This window comes from Netta rufina (assembly GCF_964035555.1).
Source record: "Netta rufina genome assembly, chromosome: 4".
In the NCBI taxonomy this organism is placed as follows: domain Eukaryota; kingdom Metazoa; phylum Chordata; class Aves; order Anseriformes; family Anatidae; genus Netta; species Netta rufina.
In genome coordinates this window covers 67,512,783-67,531,020 of record NC_140127.1, presented here as the reverse complement: position 1 = coordinate 67,531,020, position 18,238 = coordinate 67,512,783, and the positions used below count along the sequence as shown (strand labels likewise).

The 18,238-nt window shown below is 37.4% G+C and overlaps 1 protein-coding gene across 2 annotated transcripts in view; it reads left to right on the top strand.

The window, feature by feature from the left end:
• RGS12 (regulator of G protein signaling 12) overlaps positions 1–18,238 on the top strand; it is a gene marked incomplete at both ends in the record, with an annotated part of 81,121 nt that overhangs the window by 31,668 nt on the left and 31,215 nt on the right. For both annotated transcript variants that reach the window (XM_084285689.1, XM_084285688.1), the window contains 2 exons: positions 7,655–7,676; positions 15,985–16,154. In XM_084285689.1, the coding sequence (XP_084141815.1) occupies positions 7,655–7,676; positions 15,985–16,154 (192 nt within the window). The remainder of the gene's footprint in view (positions 1–7,654; positions 7,677–15,984; positions 16,155–18,238) is intronic.

Genomic DNA, 18,238 nt, shown 5'->3' with positions numbered 1-18,238 from the left:
CCATGGCAGCAGATTGCTTGTGTCTCTGGAATGCTTGTTAAAGCATGGTTCCTCCCTTTGCACCTGTAATTACCTTGAAATTTCTTCTCTGCTCACTCTAAATTAAATCTGGGAGATTGAGTTGCTCAGTTTACTGAGACTTTTCATCCTAAATTTGGAAGCAGGACGATGTGCGGACTTGGACTGCCTTTGGCAAGCCAGTCTTTCTGTGAGGTTCTGAGTAAAAACTCTTCACTTCTTTTTGCCTCAGTTTCTCTCCGTGACAGTTCAGAGCAATATTCACCTTCTTCCCGGTGATTTTATAGCAGGGCTGATCCTCGGAACCAGATGGGTGGATGTGGGGGATTCCATGTGCTGCCCTGAAAGAGGGAGATCCCCCTTACTAAGCTACTGCTCGTAAGTCCGCCTTGGCTGCAAGGACATCCCACTAGCATAAAAATAATAAAAAAAAATGTTTACTAATCATTCTCAATTTGTAATTCTGGCAATTATTTTTAGCAAAACTGGCATTCAGGTCACTTCAAAAGTACCAGAAAGGGATGTGTCGGGTACTATCACCATTTACTTGAGCACAGCAGCAAACTTCAGGATATCCTATACTTTCCATACCCGGTCTCCTGAAGACACTATTACCGCAGCAAATGAGGAGCACTTCCCTCTTGCATTACAAGTAGCTGCTTTTGCTCTCTCTCCTTAAGGCGCTGTGCACAGAGCTGCCTTGACATCAATGAAGCATAGGCTGGGGTAGCGAAGAAGGAAGGGCAGAATATCCCTTGATTTCTGCAAGGAGGATTTTGTCTTTAGTGACAGCAGGCTGCACCTAGCTCTGGCAAAGATGCCAACTTTCCTTGTACTGTGGATTTTTACCTGCAATTGGCAGTGTGAACCACTGGAAAGTTAAGCAGAATTGACCGTCCGAGGTCTTATTTTATCCTGGCTTGCATTATGTAAACCTCTGAAAATAATGATTTACAACGTAAATGTTTCTATAAGTAACGTTAGGGTGATTAACTAATGTTTGGCTGAAAACTATTTTGGAAATCTGCTTTCTCGAGCTCAGGACTGCTGCACGATTCAACTTCATTTTATTTTCCCGATTTTCGTATAGGAAACGCTTTAAAATACAATCAGCTCGATTTATATAAAACGATCTAGCTTTTCTGGTGAGAGATAATTGAGATCTAATCTGAATCCCTGACGAACCACAGCTTCCTGCATTGGCCTGTTGCTATGGGTAACATAAAGGGAGTAAAATAGAACTTCATACGAAATGCCTTTAAACTTTACTGGCATGTACAGGCATGGAATAGGGCTGAATTTTTTAGTTTAATCTTTGAGAAGCTGATGTGCTAAGGAAATGCTTTTTCCATATTAAGTGAAGATGAATTTAGGAAGAGTACTGTTAGGAAAAATAACTGCTGTTTCTTATGAAGAGCGGGTAAGTGATACGAATTATATTTAGCTAAAGCAAGGCATCGTTGCAGTGAGAAATTAGAAGGGGCTATTGTTATTGGCAAGAAAACAGAGAAGAATGTTATCAGCTTCAGAATGCTTTTTATTTAGCCTTTCAGCTTTTTTGCTTTAAAGTATTTGAGTTAAAATTCCTTTCTAAATGCAAACATTTGGCTATATTATCATAGAAGAGTGAAGGGAACCTTACTGTACCAGCTAACCTTCAGATTTTGAGATGTATTTATGAACTGTGCCCAGTATGTATAAAGCTAAAAGATCAGAGAGTTTATAATCTGTGTCTGTTTTCTTAATTCTGTGCAGTGTATGTTGTGCATGCTTTCTGTACCATTATATCAATATTATTTCTGTAGGTAAACTGCATATATTTTTGTATATATCTTTATTAACATAATTTAAGAGATGGATTTGATATTTAAGCCACTGTGTTCATACATGATAAGATTGGTTTTGACTGGGGTAAAAATGTTGAACATTTATTTCTTAAAGGATTTCACATCATTACTGTTCATGTGTTGTTTTTATAGACTCAAATGTACAGTAGTTGTGTTTTTTTTTTCTTTCTTTGTGAATTCGTACCTCTCTAATACTTTTGTATTAGCTATTGTAAAAGCACTTACTGGGTGGCAGAGAATTGAAAAGCTAAATTATGTAAGACTTCTCCTTTAAGAGGCATTGCAAAGGGACATCCTTTTCATAGATTTCTATATCACTAAGTTAATTGCAATCATATTTTAAACTGAGGATAAAAATAATATTACACTAATGTTTAGATGAGATATATATGTGAGGTTACTTATTAGCAGGAAAATCTAGAATTAATATGTAAGTAATATGGACTTGGTTTTGATTTCAAATGTTAGGGCAATGTTAACTGTATTTTGAGGCATTATCCCCCTCCCAGAGATCATCAGAGTTCCTGGCATTTGTACAATGTTAATACTGTACTGCATTTAAAGGATAACAATACATGTAGGCAATGAAAGTCCTGGAGTAGCGTGTCTTAAGATCTAGGGACCTGCTTGCAAAAGCAGGGGACGCTTGGCAAAACGAGAAGTTGCTCCAGGTGTTGTGAGGAGGACTTGGAACAAAGCTGGCTGCAGGAGGCAGCTGGCTGGGTGCTGGGCTTTCCCTGAGCTCAGGGACAGGATGTTTGAAAGTTGGCTTTCGTATCGAGTCTGTAGGTATTCAGTGCTTCGTCTCTTGAAGAACGTGACAAGTGTCCCAAAGTTATTTTGTATATTGAAATTATATGAGCTAATCAGTTTAGAAGGTCAGTGGAGCTAGGGAAGCTATTCTATGCCGAAATGCCTAATTAGAGGGGCTTTTGGAAAGGAGAGGGCAGTGTAAAACTGTAATCAGTAAGTCTAACAGCCTCCACAGGCAGCAGTCAGAGAGCTCTGGGTGCTGCAAAAAGTCAATGCCTATGTTGGAAGAAAGAGTGCTTTAGAAAGGACACACAGAGGTCACTTATAAATCAAATCCCCTTTCCCCCGAATCTTTCTGGATGCCCATAAAAGAGATAGATATTTGTTTAGTCTGTGATTTTGTCATGGGTAGGGTAGCAGAGAACAGTATTTTTTCACTCTGTTTAAAGCTTTTTATCCCTGTGTGTCTCAGAAATAGTTCAAAATATATATGGCTTTTTTTTTTTTTCCCCTCAGGAAGGTACTCACCCACATTCTATTAACAGAGATGATTTCACGTTGCTCCGTTTTATTGTTAAAGCCTGGCATTTCCTAGCGTGTGTCACCCCTCCCAGTCCCCTCATCTTTCCCTTTGTTTTCCTTGAGCACTTGAGCATGACTATTGACTTGGATGACAAATCCTGTGGAGGTGAAAAAGGACATTTTGTGTTGAGTTACCTGGGTAGTCTGTACACATGGCTTTAGTTCTTCAAAATAGTCTGGGATATGGACAGTATTTTTTTTGTTGTTGTTTTTCGGCATCATGGTTTTGTGGCAGAGCTTGTTGGTACTTAGTTAATTACCTGGGACCTGATCCATGTAAAGGTGGACTCTCTCTGGATCTAAGCGGATTTCCTGGATGAGAGTTTTTGTCAGCTGAAAGATGTCATCAAAGTAGTGTCATGCAGTGGTGCACGCATCTCTCAGGTTAGAGATCACGGGAGCTAACAGGTACAGGCTGCTTCAACCTTTTGAACTGCATTCTCCTTTATGCCCTCTCTCCATCTCCCCCCTGTTGTTGGGGCTATGTTGTCTGGATCTATTCTGGAATAAGAAGTTTATATCCTCATAAAGTAGTCTTCTCCCTGTTAATTACTGTAAGCTAATCCTCTTTTAGCTGTATTGCAAGCAGATCCTGAACATGACATCAAAAACCTCATGGGCCCTTCTGGTTTTTCCACCTAGCAAAGAGAGGTGATCCAAAGAGAAATTTTACATGTTTTCCCTTAACCAGAACCTTATGCTATCTAATATATGCTGAAGCATTTGCCGTTTTACAGAGACCTAAAGCGTCTGGTATGGTGTGTGCTAACTGAGTGGGAAGCCGTTGCTCAGCTTGCTCGCCCTGGCGCTAAGCTCCTCGCTTGGATCCCAGGGATCAAGATCTTGCCCTGAAGTCTAGGGAAGAGACTTGCATCCACCACCGCTGGCGTGTGTGTGTCTGCACAGCTCAGCTGCTAATCCAGCCGGAGGAGCAAGCAGAGTTCCGGTGAAGAGACACCCTGGAAGACATTTTTGTGCTCCTAAATTTGACTTCTTTTTAACATTTTGGTACTTGTTGCCATCAGGCTCCTGGCACACACCACGGGCTTTTCCCTAAACCAGTTTGGAAGTCAGAGTAATTTGAAGAACTAATTTAAGTTCTTATCTGGTTGCGAAAGACTTGAGGGTTGAATACAATTCAGATTTTATCTCAGAGTGATAGTTCATATAGTCCACAAAAAGAAAGAATACATATATCCTGTCATTTGTCCAGCCTTTTTTTTTTTTTTTTTGACCTTCACCTTGACCCTACCTGGCACAGGCTCATATGGTATCTTTCCTCATCTTTCAGAAATGGCTACATAAAAGAACCATTCCATTTTATTGCTTTGCAATAGTTATGTTTTCTAATAGGTACTTCCTAGTAGGTATATGGTAAGTGTTAGATTTCATCAAAAAATCAATTTTTATATATATATAGGAGATCAAATTTTGTCCTGAAGAGCCTCCAGTGGTGGTGAGCATGAACAGTGAAGAATGAAAACCAGCCCCCACCATATACTGAATTTTTAAAATGAGATCATCATAGTATTTAAAAAAATCTGGTCTTGCAACTTACACCTGTGGACAAATCTAGACAAGTTTCAGCTGAACAGTTTAGAAGAAAAACTGCTTTGTCTAAATGTGGACTGTATGCAGTTTCTGACAGGTTTATATTAAGTTTTCTAAGTATTCACAAACATGTTTTGAACACATTACTGTACATTCTTGCACAATAATTACAAGCTTTAGTTTCCAGCTGGCTTTGTTGAATTAAGTGGATTGAGTTCAGATACGTAGCTGAATTTAAAGAAACGTTCTTATAATAAATGTAGGTCTGTGATCTAAAAAAGTAAAGTGATATCCTTGGAAAGTGCTGGGTAATTTTAGAGGAAGCCAAAGGGAATTTGGAATATCTTAGAACAAAAAAAGGTGGCTGGTATTTAGATGAGAAATTCTGTTCTTCCTATGGGTTCAATTTTTTTTTTTTGGTATGTTTAAACATAACAATTACTAAGGCGGCCTTGCTTAGAGAAATTTTGAGATATTGATATATGCAATTAACATGCATTAGCCAAAGCATTCAAAATAAACAAACAGGCAAAGCCAGCTCATGGTGTGTAGGAGGCCCACTGCCTTAACAAGCTAAATGGCTTTAAGTAAAACTCCATCTCACTGTCCACAAAATGTAATTAAGTGGTCCTATCACTGCAATTTTTCACTGTAATAATCTTTTCTGCAAAATCACACCATTTTTCCAAAACTAGTGGAAATATTCTTTTTCTATCATGAGAACCCTGCTAATTTATCTTCTTACCTTTCACAAACATGAAGGAGAATCATACTTGGTGTTTTCATCTAGATTCGTGGAATTTGCCAAAATAAATGACTGTTCCTAAAATGTATACATTTTGAAAGTAGATTTTTTTAAATTTTATTTTCTGTCTTCTATGTAAAGTGATGCTACTACTTTATTTTCTTAATTCTTTGAGAAAAAAAGATTTTTATTTATCAGCTCTTCAAGAAGCTGTTCAAGAAGCCTTTAGACAATGCTCTCAGACACAAGGTCTGATTTTTTGGGCTGTCCAACCTAGAGGTTGGACTCGATCCTTGTGGTCTCTTGCAATATGGGATATTCTGTGATTTTATGGTCTGTACAGCATGCAAATAAGAAATTAGAAGCAATTCTATTGATAGCTGCCTTAAGGTAATTTGCGATCAAAGGTGAGAAGTTTAGGGTAGGTAAACACACAAACTTCAAAATTTTACAAAAAGTCTAATTGTCCTTGAAAATTTGATGTAAAATGGTTCAGGAAGGTAAATTACAATTTCTAGATTGTGAAGATGAGTTAAGTTACAAGTTATGAATGCATAATATACTTGCTAAACATCATGCAAAAGAGAAGTAGAAAAGATGTCTTACACCTCACTGAGTGCATTTTTGATAACAAATGCATTTTTGATATCCAAAACAGTGCTGTTAAGCAAGCAGGAGGCCTAGACACACATTTGACTATCTTATTATGCTTCATAGATTCACAAGCCTTTATCTCTGTGTAGTTTAACAAGAAGGGTCATCTTTTTTTTTTTTTTTTTTTTTTGATGGATTTGTGTTTATCTGAACTAGCACTGGAGGAATGCTGTCAATAGAGATTAGTTTAGACTTTGAAAATTCCAGAATACTTTTATGAAAAACTAGATCAGATCCTCTGCTGATTATGGGAATGATGGTGCTGCCGCAGTTTATAGAAGGCAATGTTCTTCAGATAGCATCAACAGCAGGATGAAATGCTGTAGTGAAACACAAAAATAAAGGAAGAAGGGAAAAGAAATTATTCGTTTAAAGATTACTAAAGGTTTTTGTGGATTTTGAGGGGGAGAGGGAATGTTTATTACCAAGGTTGACAAATTATGGATAGGCAGCTTTTCTCTTGAGCTGTGTTTATATGCCTGGTTTTTCTTCTGTGTGTTTTCTGTCTTGGAAATATTACAGATATATAAGGCATTCTTTCCTAGCTCTTTAAGCAGACATACAAAACAGGAGAGTTAATTTTGAACTATTTAGGAAGTTATTTAAGGCTCAGTGATGCTTTAAATGATCGAGGAAAGATTCTCCAAGATTATTTCCAAGTTAAACTAATAATAAGTTTTAACAGCCACTGAAAATCAGTACTAGCTTCAATCTAAAAATCAGCTGTCCTTCCAGTCTTTCACTCAGCTGAGTGTTGAGGTGCCAGCTCTGGAGGACATGGTTGGGAAGCTTTCACCTTGTTGATTTTTAGAGAAATCTTAGCTGCCTTGAGGTAGTTTGCTTTCAAAGGTGAGATGGTTAGGGTTGATAAACACACGAACTTCAACATTTCACTAAGAAGTCTAATTGTCCTTGAAAACATGATGTAAGATACTATTAGAGATGGTGAGGAGTTCTACCTCAGTCCTAGCTTATTGAAAACACTCCTACACCTTTCTGGCTCTGTGGAAGTCAGAAACCATCAGCAGGGGAAGTTTTCAATCTTCTGACTGCTAAAACATCTGACTTTTAATTTTGATTCCACCTATCTCCATATAATGCAGCAAAATAAGGTCTGTGAGGTGTTCTTTTCATTTTAAGTCCTTGTTGGTCACTTTTGAGCTATCTGCTTTCTCCTATACACCAACTGATGGACTTTATTCATCCAAAAAGGACGTTGAAATCACTGCTGCTACTCACAGCAGGAAGTACTTTGTCAGTAAATATTTGTGGGATCAAGTTCCAGGAGTGGTTTAAAGGACAGGGGAGATTTTCATGGTGGGGAGGAAACACCTGTGAGAAAATAACAGCTGGTATATTTAGGTTTTCGTCTCTCACATTATCTGTTATATTAACAATATGATGATAAAATTAACTAACACTTCAAATAATCTGTGAAGCTCAGAGATTTCTAACACTTGTCATGAAACTTAAGTAACACTTATTTTTCTCTTTCTTATTGCAGTCAGCAACTGTCTCTGATGGAGGTAAGCTGAAGCATGTTTTTACTTTTATAACGAAAAAGAATCAATTTTTCCCCATTAAGCAATGTAGCATGTGGTAAATAAGGTGATATGTTACAAGATGTGAGTCCAAAGTGGTGCAGCACTTTGTGACTTCTGCAGGAGCTACACCAGTGGAAATGCTGCAGGATTATGTTCACATGCTTTCACTGATTTGATTTTTTCTGTGTGTGTGTATGGCATATATCTCCCTATATACACGTTTTTATTATAACTAGGATTCTTCATTCATAATAATGAAAAGGCAGAGCTAGATGTCTTTCATATAATTGGATGCTAGATAAAATCTTCTTCTGTATTTTATTGTCCCTTACAAACACTGCTGGCTTTTGAAGAGAGATGCACTAGCTGCTAAATTATAATCTGTTGAAGTCAAAAAGGTTAAGGTTGAAATTTCTTTATAGTGTGATGCCTTTTGAGAAGGGGGTAAGTAATTTGATAATTGTAAAATCCCAGCATAAAGCTTTTGCAGTCCTGGAGTACTTCTAAGTAAGCTCCTCTTTGCGTCACCTAAGCTTGTTTGTTTTGATTTTAAAATGGCTTTAATGCTTTAAAGGACTGTCCACTCTTTGTTAAACATTAGAAGCTGATTTCTCTGAATCTTTGAAGTTAATTGAAACAGTTTAAGTATGCTTCCTTAATGGAATAAAGAAATGTGTGTAGTTTAGAGTATAAAAGAGATGGTTTTTCTCACTTGTCTTGCTTGGCAGGAGTTGGTTCAATTGATCCTCCAGAGAAATTCACTTACATACATATTGTTATGTTTGGTGTTCTTTCACAACACTAAAAAGACAATTTTCTTAGATATGAAGGAGACAAACTGTTCTAATTAGTGCTGTAAAGCTGAAGAAATGTTGTAAATGGTAAGGATAATTTTTTTATATTACATGCAAATATAAGTGCAAAAGTGGCAATAGTCTTCACAAAATTCCATCATGTCTTAATTTCTGATTTCTTGCAATATTAAAATTACAGTTGAGAAATATTACTGTTTTAGTCCTTTGGGTAGAGCCGTTTTCCAATGGCTGGCTGACTCATTGTAAGGTATTTTTCTTCTCCACTGCTGACAGTCTACTGCTCTAACAGTACTTCTGTCCCGATGAGAAGCTAGACTCTGTAATGTATTTGTCTGATCTGCAAAGTGGCAACAGATTGAAACAGAAAATAATTGTCTGTTCTGCTTTCTATGTCTAAAATACAGCCGTTGTTTTTGTGGGAAAAATATGTATTTTTCCCTGGATGATACCTCTTTGATATAAACATCAAGGAAGACAAAGCACAGACTTCTGGTTGGATGTAGTTGGATTAAATTCCAGGTGCTGATGGACAAAAAAGTTGATTGATCTTTTTTAGCTAAAAGTAGGATGCACTTGTGTCTCTTTTCCTCGAAGGTTCTCCTCCTATATTAGTGAAAATTGTTTTACTCCTGTTGCCTACCCAAACTTGGAGATCCCTGTGATATTACTCATCTGATAGTCATTTCAAGCTTCCAGCTGAAAGTTTATTTTGAAGATCGGACTTATTTTCAGTTTTTCCAGTATGGCTACTTGCATTTCTTTCCAATTCCATAGGTAACTGTGTTTTTGCAGTTAATTCTATCCAGTTTTGTGAAGAATTGAAATCTGAGGGCCCTTGTAGGTTGCAGAGGGGAGAGAACAGATAGGAACGTATAAGTATTTTTCTGCCAAGTTGTATGACCTACTATTTTTTCAGCTAGTGCTGAAGATTTAACACGGACTCTCTTCATTCTTAAATGGTACCCAGTGAAGAGGGGGCATAATTTATGTAAGATGTAGTAGTTGAGCTCTGATAAGTAATATTGAATAAATGCTTGAATACCAGAAAGAAGTTTGGAAAAATAAGAACCAAAGAGAATATACCCAGAAAAACTGAAATGAAGGAAAATCCTAATCCATTTCATTGAGTAAAAGCTCTGATTCATGTCTGAATTACATTTTCAGGCTTTCACTTTTATTGAAATTGTCACAGCACTGAAGTTTTCCAATCTTCTCCAATTTCACTAATTCATTAATAGATCCACAGATTTGCACATTTTAGAGAACATCTAAATTAGAGAGATTTGCACCACTGTAGCTATTAGTATAGCAGTGTGTATTTCTCTCCCTAGACTAAGAGTGTTTGTACATGTGTATGGTATAAACATTGTTGTTAAGCTTCAGTCTGGGAAGGGAAATTGATGTTTGAAAAGTAATAATAATGTGTTTATATACATCCTTTCCGTATAATAGGAGGCACAACTCTCTCTGCACATCTTTTTTCCAAAGTCAATTAAGCCTCATGTCATATGGATTTTATTGCATCAGAGACAGGCACTGGAAACCATCTACCCCTTGTAAAAGTTTTACATGGTAACTCTGCTTAGGCAAGGCTATGATGTTGTCATTAGCTTAAACTACGTGCTTGGGCTTTGTGAAAGGGGTAAAAGATATGGATCCTTGAGTTAACGGTGTTTCCAGAGATGCTACAGAGATGCCTGCTGCAACTCTACCTGTATCTGACCTGCTTAATGAATTTGCAGACAATCAGAATGCAAACTGTAATACTGCTGCAAGATCACTGCTATAGATCAGTTACAGCACCTATGCTGTGGGAACAGTAGAAACCATTTTATGTTACTACAACCAAGGGTAATTAGCAGATTGCTCCTACTTCCCACCCTGGAAACTATACGTTCCTGCTACAGCAGGAGTAGGAGCGTGCTGACACAGCATGCCCCAGCCTGGCTGACGTTTTGAGTGCAGCGCAATCTAAATCATCTCAGGGATGATCATTAGTCCCCAGCTAATTTCTGGCTTTCACTATTGATACCTGCCTAGACGGCACTTTACAAAGGGCAAACCTTAAGGTCAAAGGGCATGTAATAAAAGTACACCGTCATTCATCTCCCAGACAGATGGTCCCAGGTGGTGAGGTATCTTAATAGCTCTATTAAGAATCTCTAACTCAATTCTTACCTGCTATTCCCTACAGAGATCAGTTCCGCGATGCTGAAGTCTATTATTTCCACATCCCAAAGTACATCAGATACTATAGGCATGTCTTTTTCCTGAGATACCACTTTGCTGTTGCGTCAGCTCATTTCTGGTTTTAGTGTTCATCATCCAGAAAGAATTTCCATAAGGAAAAGGTCCTAGAGAATCTTTTGAAAGGAATTTGATGTTTCAAATACATTTTTACATTGTCTATTATTCTAAAAAGTAACTAAAGAAGGTAGCACAAGAAATCCATAATGATATCCAAAATAAAACAAACCACTACCATTTAAACTGTAAATACAGAGGCATTATTTCCTCCAGCAGGTATATGACTTATTTTTCAGTTCCGTTGGCAGTGCGTGCTGTAGCTGTGTTCCACTCTAACATAAATAATTCAAGCTCCTTTAGCAGCAGTGGCAAAAGGTCTTTTCTTTCAATTATTTATGGAGCATTTTTATAGTGCTTTGTGTTAAGTATACTATTGGCTTCCTCTGCTTAAAGCCATGAGGGTAAAGAATCGATTTGTTTAGAATGGTGTAAAAAGCTACCAGGAATTGCCGGAGGAGGACGTGTTAGCTTCCCTTATCCCAAAGTCGCAGAGGAGCAATGTGCCGGGCAGTGAGGCCAGCCTTCACCCAATGGGTTCTGGGACGTTACAGCTGAACTTGGTATGGATTCAGAAGGATGGCTGTCAGTGAATGCCTTGAAGTATTTGATTAAGTGGCACCACAGTGGTTCGTATCAGCTTTATCCAGGTAATGTATTTAGTGATTAACTGGAATATCTTAATTATATGAGTGCGTGCATTCAGATGATTACTAGGAGTATGTGGAGCTGCTCACAATAATAAAAAAGTATTAGTGGGTTAAGAAATATAGATGGATTTTATGAAAAAATGCTTACAAAAATATCCTTAATTGCATTCAGATTTTGCTTTATATGATTTAAAATGTATATTGCTTTATATGATTTAAATCAAAACTTTCAAAGCCATTTTATCCTGAATACTTTGAAGATTGTAGATGATTAAATGTGTGTATTTTCTTACATAACACTTTATTGTGTAAACACAAAAGGTGTAAAAGGTTGTGTGGATTTTAGGAAGTATTCTTCCTCAGTTCTGTGTTTGAAGATGGTAATAAATGAACCAATGAGTTTGCACAGGCAGTGGTACTTCCTCGCTGGGTGCGGTGGTTCTTAGAACAGAAATAAATGTAGGGCCACTGGATTCCTGATGCTTCAGTAAGGAGCCTCCTTTTACAGGTAACGCAAGCTGGGTCAGTGTAGCTGCACAATAAGGAAAAAGGAAGGAAGGAAGGTATTTGGAAGCTTTGCACAGCCGTGTGATTAAAATGTTTGAGGGTGAGGGGTCAGGGCTCTAGGTGTGAGGGCACAGAGTGATCGTTAGAGGAAATAGGTGACTGGGTTGGAAAGTGGCCCTATTCCTCCTTTGCAGGGTGGGCTGTGTGTAGCAAGGAATGCAAGTGGTGTGAGTCAGGAAACCTGACACGGCAGGCTTACAGGGGAAGCATTCCTCTGCAACCGGAGTGGAACAGGAGTTACAGCTTATGCACTCTGCATTTAAGTGTGATTTGGATAAATTACGTCGTGCTGTGAGAGTTGGTGATATTTTTCCATCTTTATTTCTGATTCTAGATTGCATACTGCTATACCATGCTGTAACTTAATTACAACCATTGATACAAGTACTTAACCAAGCCCTGTCCTGGGGAATAACCCTGTTCTGCCTCGTTTCCAGGTTAACGGGTACTCTAGCAGAAATCTGTATCCCTTCGTAAAGCAAACTGACTGCATTTCCTTTTTAAGGGAAAACAAAGCAGTGCCAGGGTTAATGGTACTTTCTGAAGAAAATCTGAGTTAGCTAAATAAAGTCCAACAGAACAGAAACAGTTTACTGAGAATGAGTAAGCCCTTAATGCCGCTCTAACGCTTTGGAGGACCTGTGCCAGTAGCTCTCAGAGCTGTTGAAAATGCAGTCTTATTTTGATTCATTTGTTTTCAGGGGACCTCCAGAGTCGGCAGCCTATCAGAGGAATGAGAAACCAGCATAGTTTATAGCAAATGTAACTCTGACAAGCTGGAGAGTGAGCAGCTGCTAGCAATTAGAGGTAGTTAGCAGTTACCGACTGGTGTAAACACCCGGACTGTAATTGCAATTTGGTCTTCCTCCCTACCATGGGGAAGCTGAACAGCCACTCTTGAGAGGAGGGAGAAGCTGCTCTTCCAAAGACCGCTGTGCCTACCATTTTCCCAGTCCCTGGGAGTCCTACGGCACTGTGACTTGCCCTTTAGGGTTGAGCAGTTCCTGTGGCTACTCCCTAACCTCCTCCTGTCACCCACCTAGGGTTAGGCAGCTTGGTGTGTGGGATGAGTTTACCTTTTGGAGTCTGCCTCAATGGGCCTAGGAAATGTTCATCATTTGGGCCTAGGAAACTCATCGTTCGTCACCGGAGAACTCCGGGCATCGAACCCTCTTGTAGTGAGGCAGTAACATCTGAAACTGTTCCAGATATATCGAGAAGTGGGTGTCTATTTATATCCTGGACTGTAAAATAGAACGTATCCACTTGCAGAGTTAAAGCAAAATACTCCTGGTAATAAATTTAGCTGTAATTCTCTTCAGATTCACATTAGCTTCTTTCACAATAGTTTCACTGTGGTGACAGGTATTCTCTAATGAGGCTAACAGTTGACTTGGTTATGCTCTTTGATATGTCTTACAGGAGAAAGTGAATAAATATTTGTTATAAGGATATTTAGCATTATTTGCTGAGTCTTTTTCATTAGCTTTGATTAATATGACCATTAGGCAAATAAAAAATATTTTTATGCCTAATGTATTATTATGTTCCTTAAATATTATCCTTATTGAAAATACCCATTTTAATTTGCCTCTAATCTAATTCTGTATCTTTTTTTGCAACATTTTGCTTAAACAATAGCTTTGCTTACTGAAAATTGCAGTAGTTAGCTTTTAATTCTTAGTAAATATTGGTAAGCTACAGAATACATACAAAAATGAAGTTTCAGAACTATTTTTTTCTTTAAATTTTCTTATCTTTATAACAGTGTTTATGACTTTTTGGTGTGTTTGTAACCATCTTTCAATGGCCCTTTTATCCAAGCTCATACTTCCAGGGATGAACAATAATGTTTGGTGACACAGAATTTGGAAAGGCAAAATCATTCCAAATATATAACAGAAAAGAAGACCTTGAGAGATCTTATAGAATAGTAATTTTGGTGAAATTACTCCTTGCTTTAGTTTATCTGTGTGATTAACTGTGGAAAATAAACAACAATAAAAATGTTTCTGTAAAGAATAGGCTATTCCTCAGGGGTTGTGAATTCAGTTTGCTCAATCAGCTTGCATTTAGAGTGATCTTAAGCTTTGATTTTCTATTTGGCATATAATTATTGAGGACACTGTTATTTTATTTGAGGAACGTATTTTCTTACATCTGTTACTGCTAATTTTTCAAATAATTGAATGACTACCTGTTTTTATCCCTTCATCACAAATTCACTTGGTTTGGCATGTCTCAGGTCCAACCTCCTGCTCTAAGCAGGGTCCATTTTGAGACAGGGTTGTTCAAGACTTTATTCAGTTATGTCTTCACAATTAAACCTCAGACCTACTCTGTGAAGTGGGTAACTGTGAGTACTTCTATATTGATTTTACATTTGTGTAAGCTGAGAGATGGAGAGAGTAGTGGTTTGTAAAAGGACATGCAACAAATAAATGACAAGTGTGTGAATAATTCCCTGCTGTTTCCTTAGAAGAGTCATTTCTTTCAGTTTTCCACTATGTGAGCAAGTGGTCAATTCTTCAATATTTTTGTGTGTACTGTATTTACTGATATATAAAAAATAGGGTTTAGTTTAATACTTGAAGTTACAACAGTCATGCTGCTGCACAAGGTTGTATTTTCCTAATTTTTCTATGGGTTCTTGTTTATTTGTCTTTCAGAATACAAAAGCCATTTCTGTTCTTTTCAAGATTTAAAGTATCAGGTCGTTTCTCAACTTCATCCTGAAAGAGGGCACTGAGTGAATGTAGGGTAACACTGAGTTTCTGAGTCAGTATTGCTTGCCACCTGCCATCTTCAAGATCTGACCACAGCCTGCCACTGTTATTCTCACTTATTCCATATACTATTATAGCTACCATTTTAGCAGTTAAATTGAAGCAACATCATACCATTATTATTATTTCTTCCTTTTGGTTATTTGTATGAGGTGGCTAATGAGTGTGTCATCTCAGTGTTGCTTTGTGTATGAATCTAAGTAGTGATATGTAATCTCCTGTTTTGAATGTTTTATTCCTATGCTGTTTGAAAACACTGGTAGTTTAATTCTCTCTTGGTTGTTTCATTAGGAAAATGTTTTATTCAGATATGCAAATTATTCTACTAAAGCAGGCTACTTAGGTATAACAGAATTTAGGTATTGTAGAATTTTTCTAGTGATCACTTATGTCAAGAAGACCCCCAAATACCCCAGCAAGGACAGGATGAGAAGCAGCCTCCTCTTAGAAGTGTCCTGCTGGGTGCTGCGTCATGCAGACTAGGAGAACATTGAGGTCCCCAGATAGTTGCTGATTGCTGACTTGGGTTTGGAATGTAGTCTTGGATCCCTGTTTTTGTTAGAAACCCCCAATCAAATTAGGATTTATGGATTGACCCATCTGCTTCCCAAGGATAAGGAGGACATCCATTACTAGCTCATTTTCATTGATAGTACTATTTTAAGTTGGTTTTTCTCCTAAGCTTTCAGCGTTTAGCAAGAATCTCTCATTCCATGAAACACTTCAGAAAGCCTCTGACTACTGATAGTAAAATTTCATACAATTTTCAATCTTCTGTCATCAAATAGTTTTTTCTTTTTTTCCCACTTTCTGGTAAGTGGTAGATTTTTAAAGACCTATCTTCCTTGGGTAACCTTACAAAAGATTGCAGTCCATGTGGTGAGGAGTGTTAGCAGAATCCGCTGCTTGCTCCTTTTGCTTCTGGTAGGGCATTGCCGCTAAGATGCTCATTTGATTTTCTTTGCAACAGAATAAAATTGAGAGATGGTTGTTATTATTATTTTCTATGTAGGTGCCCCTAATAAACAATGCAGAGAGGTTTTGAAGTCTGCACTACTATGAGCTTGTGAAAGAGATGTGATAAATGAAGAAAACCATGCTGCAGAGGAAAGAGTAAAAGTGAATAATATTTTATTAACTTTTTTTTTTTTTTTTTTTTTTTTAACAGAGCTGAATAGTACTGATTTGAAAGATTGCATCAGTGAGAACAGCCTCAGTAGCAATGCTAGTCTTCCCAGCGTACAGAGCTGTCGACGACTTCGGGACAGAAGAGTTGCAAGCTGGGCAGTTTCATTCGAGCGTCTTCTTCAGGATCCTCTCGGTGTTAAATATTTTTCGGTAAGGTTTGAGAAATAGTACGAGGCCTTTCAAAGTACCTGATATCACTGCTGTAATACTTTTTTTTTTTTCCTTTTGTGATGCTATCCCTACATAGGACAAGAGATAAGAGTTCGTTGTTGCACAGTGGTTATCTCAACATCTTTTAAGTTTAAACTGGTTTACAGCTTAGTAAGAGTTCATAGTAATACATGTATTTTAATGAATTATCCTCCATTTTATCTGAATCTCATTGAATCTGAATCATCTGAGATTCATTTATCTGAATCTCAGATAAAATGGAGGGTATGTTTTTCTTTGTACCAGAATTTTTAGTAAGATTCCACATTTTGTATAACGTTTCTATTTGTTTATATTTTGTATCTCTTGACTTTTTACAAGAAAAAGGCAAAGTTTCAGTAGATCTCTAAGAGTTAATGATTTACTCACATATTTGTCTACTGAAATGTTTGGAAGCTTTACTGAAATGTTGGAAACCATGCAGAAGATTTTTTTTTGATGATACAGTGGCTTATCTTCCTGCAAAACCTTTTTTAGAAATATTTTTTGAAGTAGTTAGGTATTTTAAGAGCAGTGGTTAAAGCTGCAGTTTTCAGGAACAGAGTTGAGTATTTGCAAAGCACAAATTAAACTTCTTCACGGGACATTTATGAAGTTATAAATAGTATCATCCTTATTTTACATATAAGGAAATTGAGGGGTATATGGTTTTGCATTGTTGCTCAGAAAGTCTGTTGTTGATTCTGTATATGTTGTACAAGGACTTTTTGTGCTGCCCAAATAATTTTCTCAAACAGAACATAAAGAAACTTATGGTACAAGAGATGTAGATTTCTGGAATCTGCAGTAACTCCTTCACTTAATATGAAAGTACATTAAAATGATTAATAGTCAGACTTCCAGCTTAAATGGTGAGGGGACATGAAAAACAGATTAACAGTGAATGCCTGTTTGAGGAAACAGAAGTAAAAGCAAAATAATACATCCTAGATATCAAGTTCCCCGTCTTTCCATTTTTCTTAGCAGTGTAGTTTAAGAGCCATCAGCATTTTTGCTTAGATATTGAGATTCTTCTCATACTGAAAGAAAAATTACAATTTTGATAGAATGTTAGAATCCACCTAAAAAGGATATAGTTTTACTGAAAGTTTAGTTGTCCTTTCTTGTTACTTGTAAACCATCAGTGGGCTTACTTATGTATACATAAGAAATTGCTGCAGTCTTTTAGTACTATGAATGTTTAAAACTTTTATTAAGAAGTTTGAAAGTAACTGGTGTTTATTGAGTTTTCAGATTAAATGTTAATATTGCATTTCAGTTTAGCAAAAGGCCATCTCGGATATTAAATTCAGGAAGTTTCACTTTTTCTCATTCCAATTAAAAATTATTTTTATCAACTTTACAAAAATACATGTGTTAAAGAAATACTCAATTTAAAGAAAGGGAGTGCTGAAATTTATTGTGCACTACCATTTTCTTGAGGCCCAAGAGAGATCCAAGGCCATTGTTCAACTTTACCTGCTACCTGGATACTGTAATGCCATGAACTCTGGCGTAAAGTAGAATCATGGTAGCTGGATGAAATGCCTTTGCAATTTAACAAGTTAACATTCCTTCAAAGGGAAGTTCTAAAAGCCCATGGACTCAGAAGGAAATCACCTACATGTACAACTAGCCAGATGGCGCAGATATCCACCAGGGTTCAAGAACCTTGGACCATCAGCATGTAATTTACGATTTCATAGTAGCACCTGGGTCCATTTGGGATTCAGAATGCAGAGGCTTTCCTGAGGACAGCTTTGTCACACAGCAGAAATTACTCTTGAAGAAGAGATTTTGCATGTTTTGCAAATACTCACATTTTGCATAATAGTCTGTTGATGAGAGCAGTCATCCAGGAAGTGAGAGACCTGTTTGCAGTTCCCTCCTCAAGTGGTTCAAACCCACATCTCCAGCTTCCCAGCCATATTTTGACAGCTACTAGGCTATGTAATGTTCCAAGTGGGGCTCCATTCAGTCTTCCTAATTGTTGTGCAGCCAGCTGTGCCAAAATCACGTGGCCAAAAAGAAGGCAAAGAGGAAAT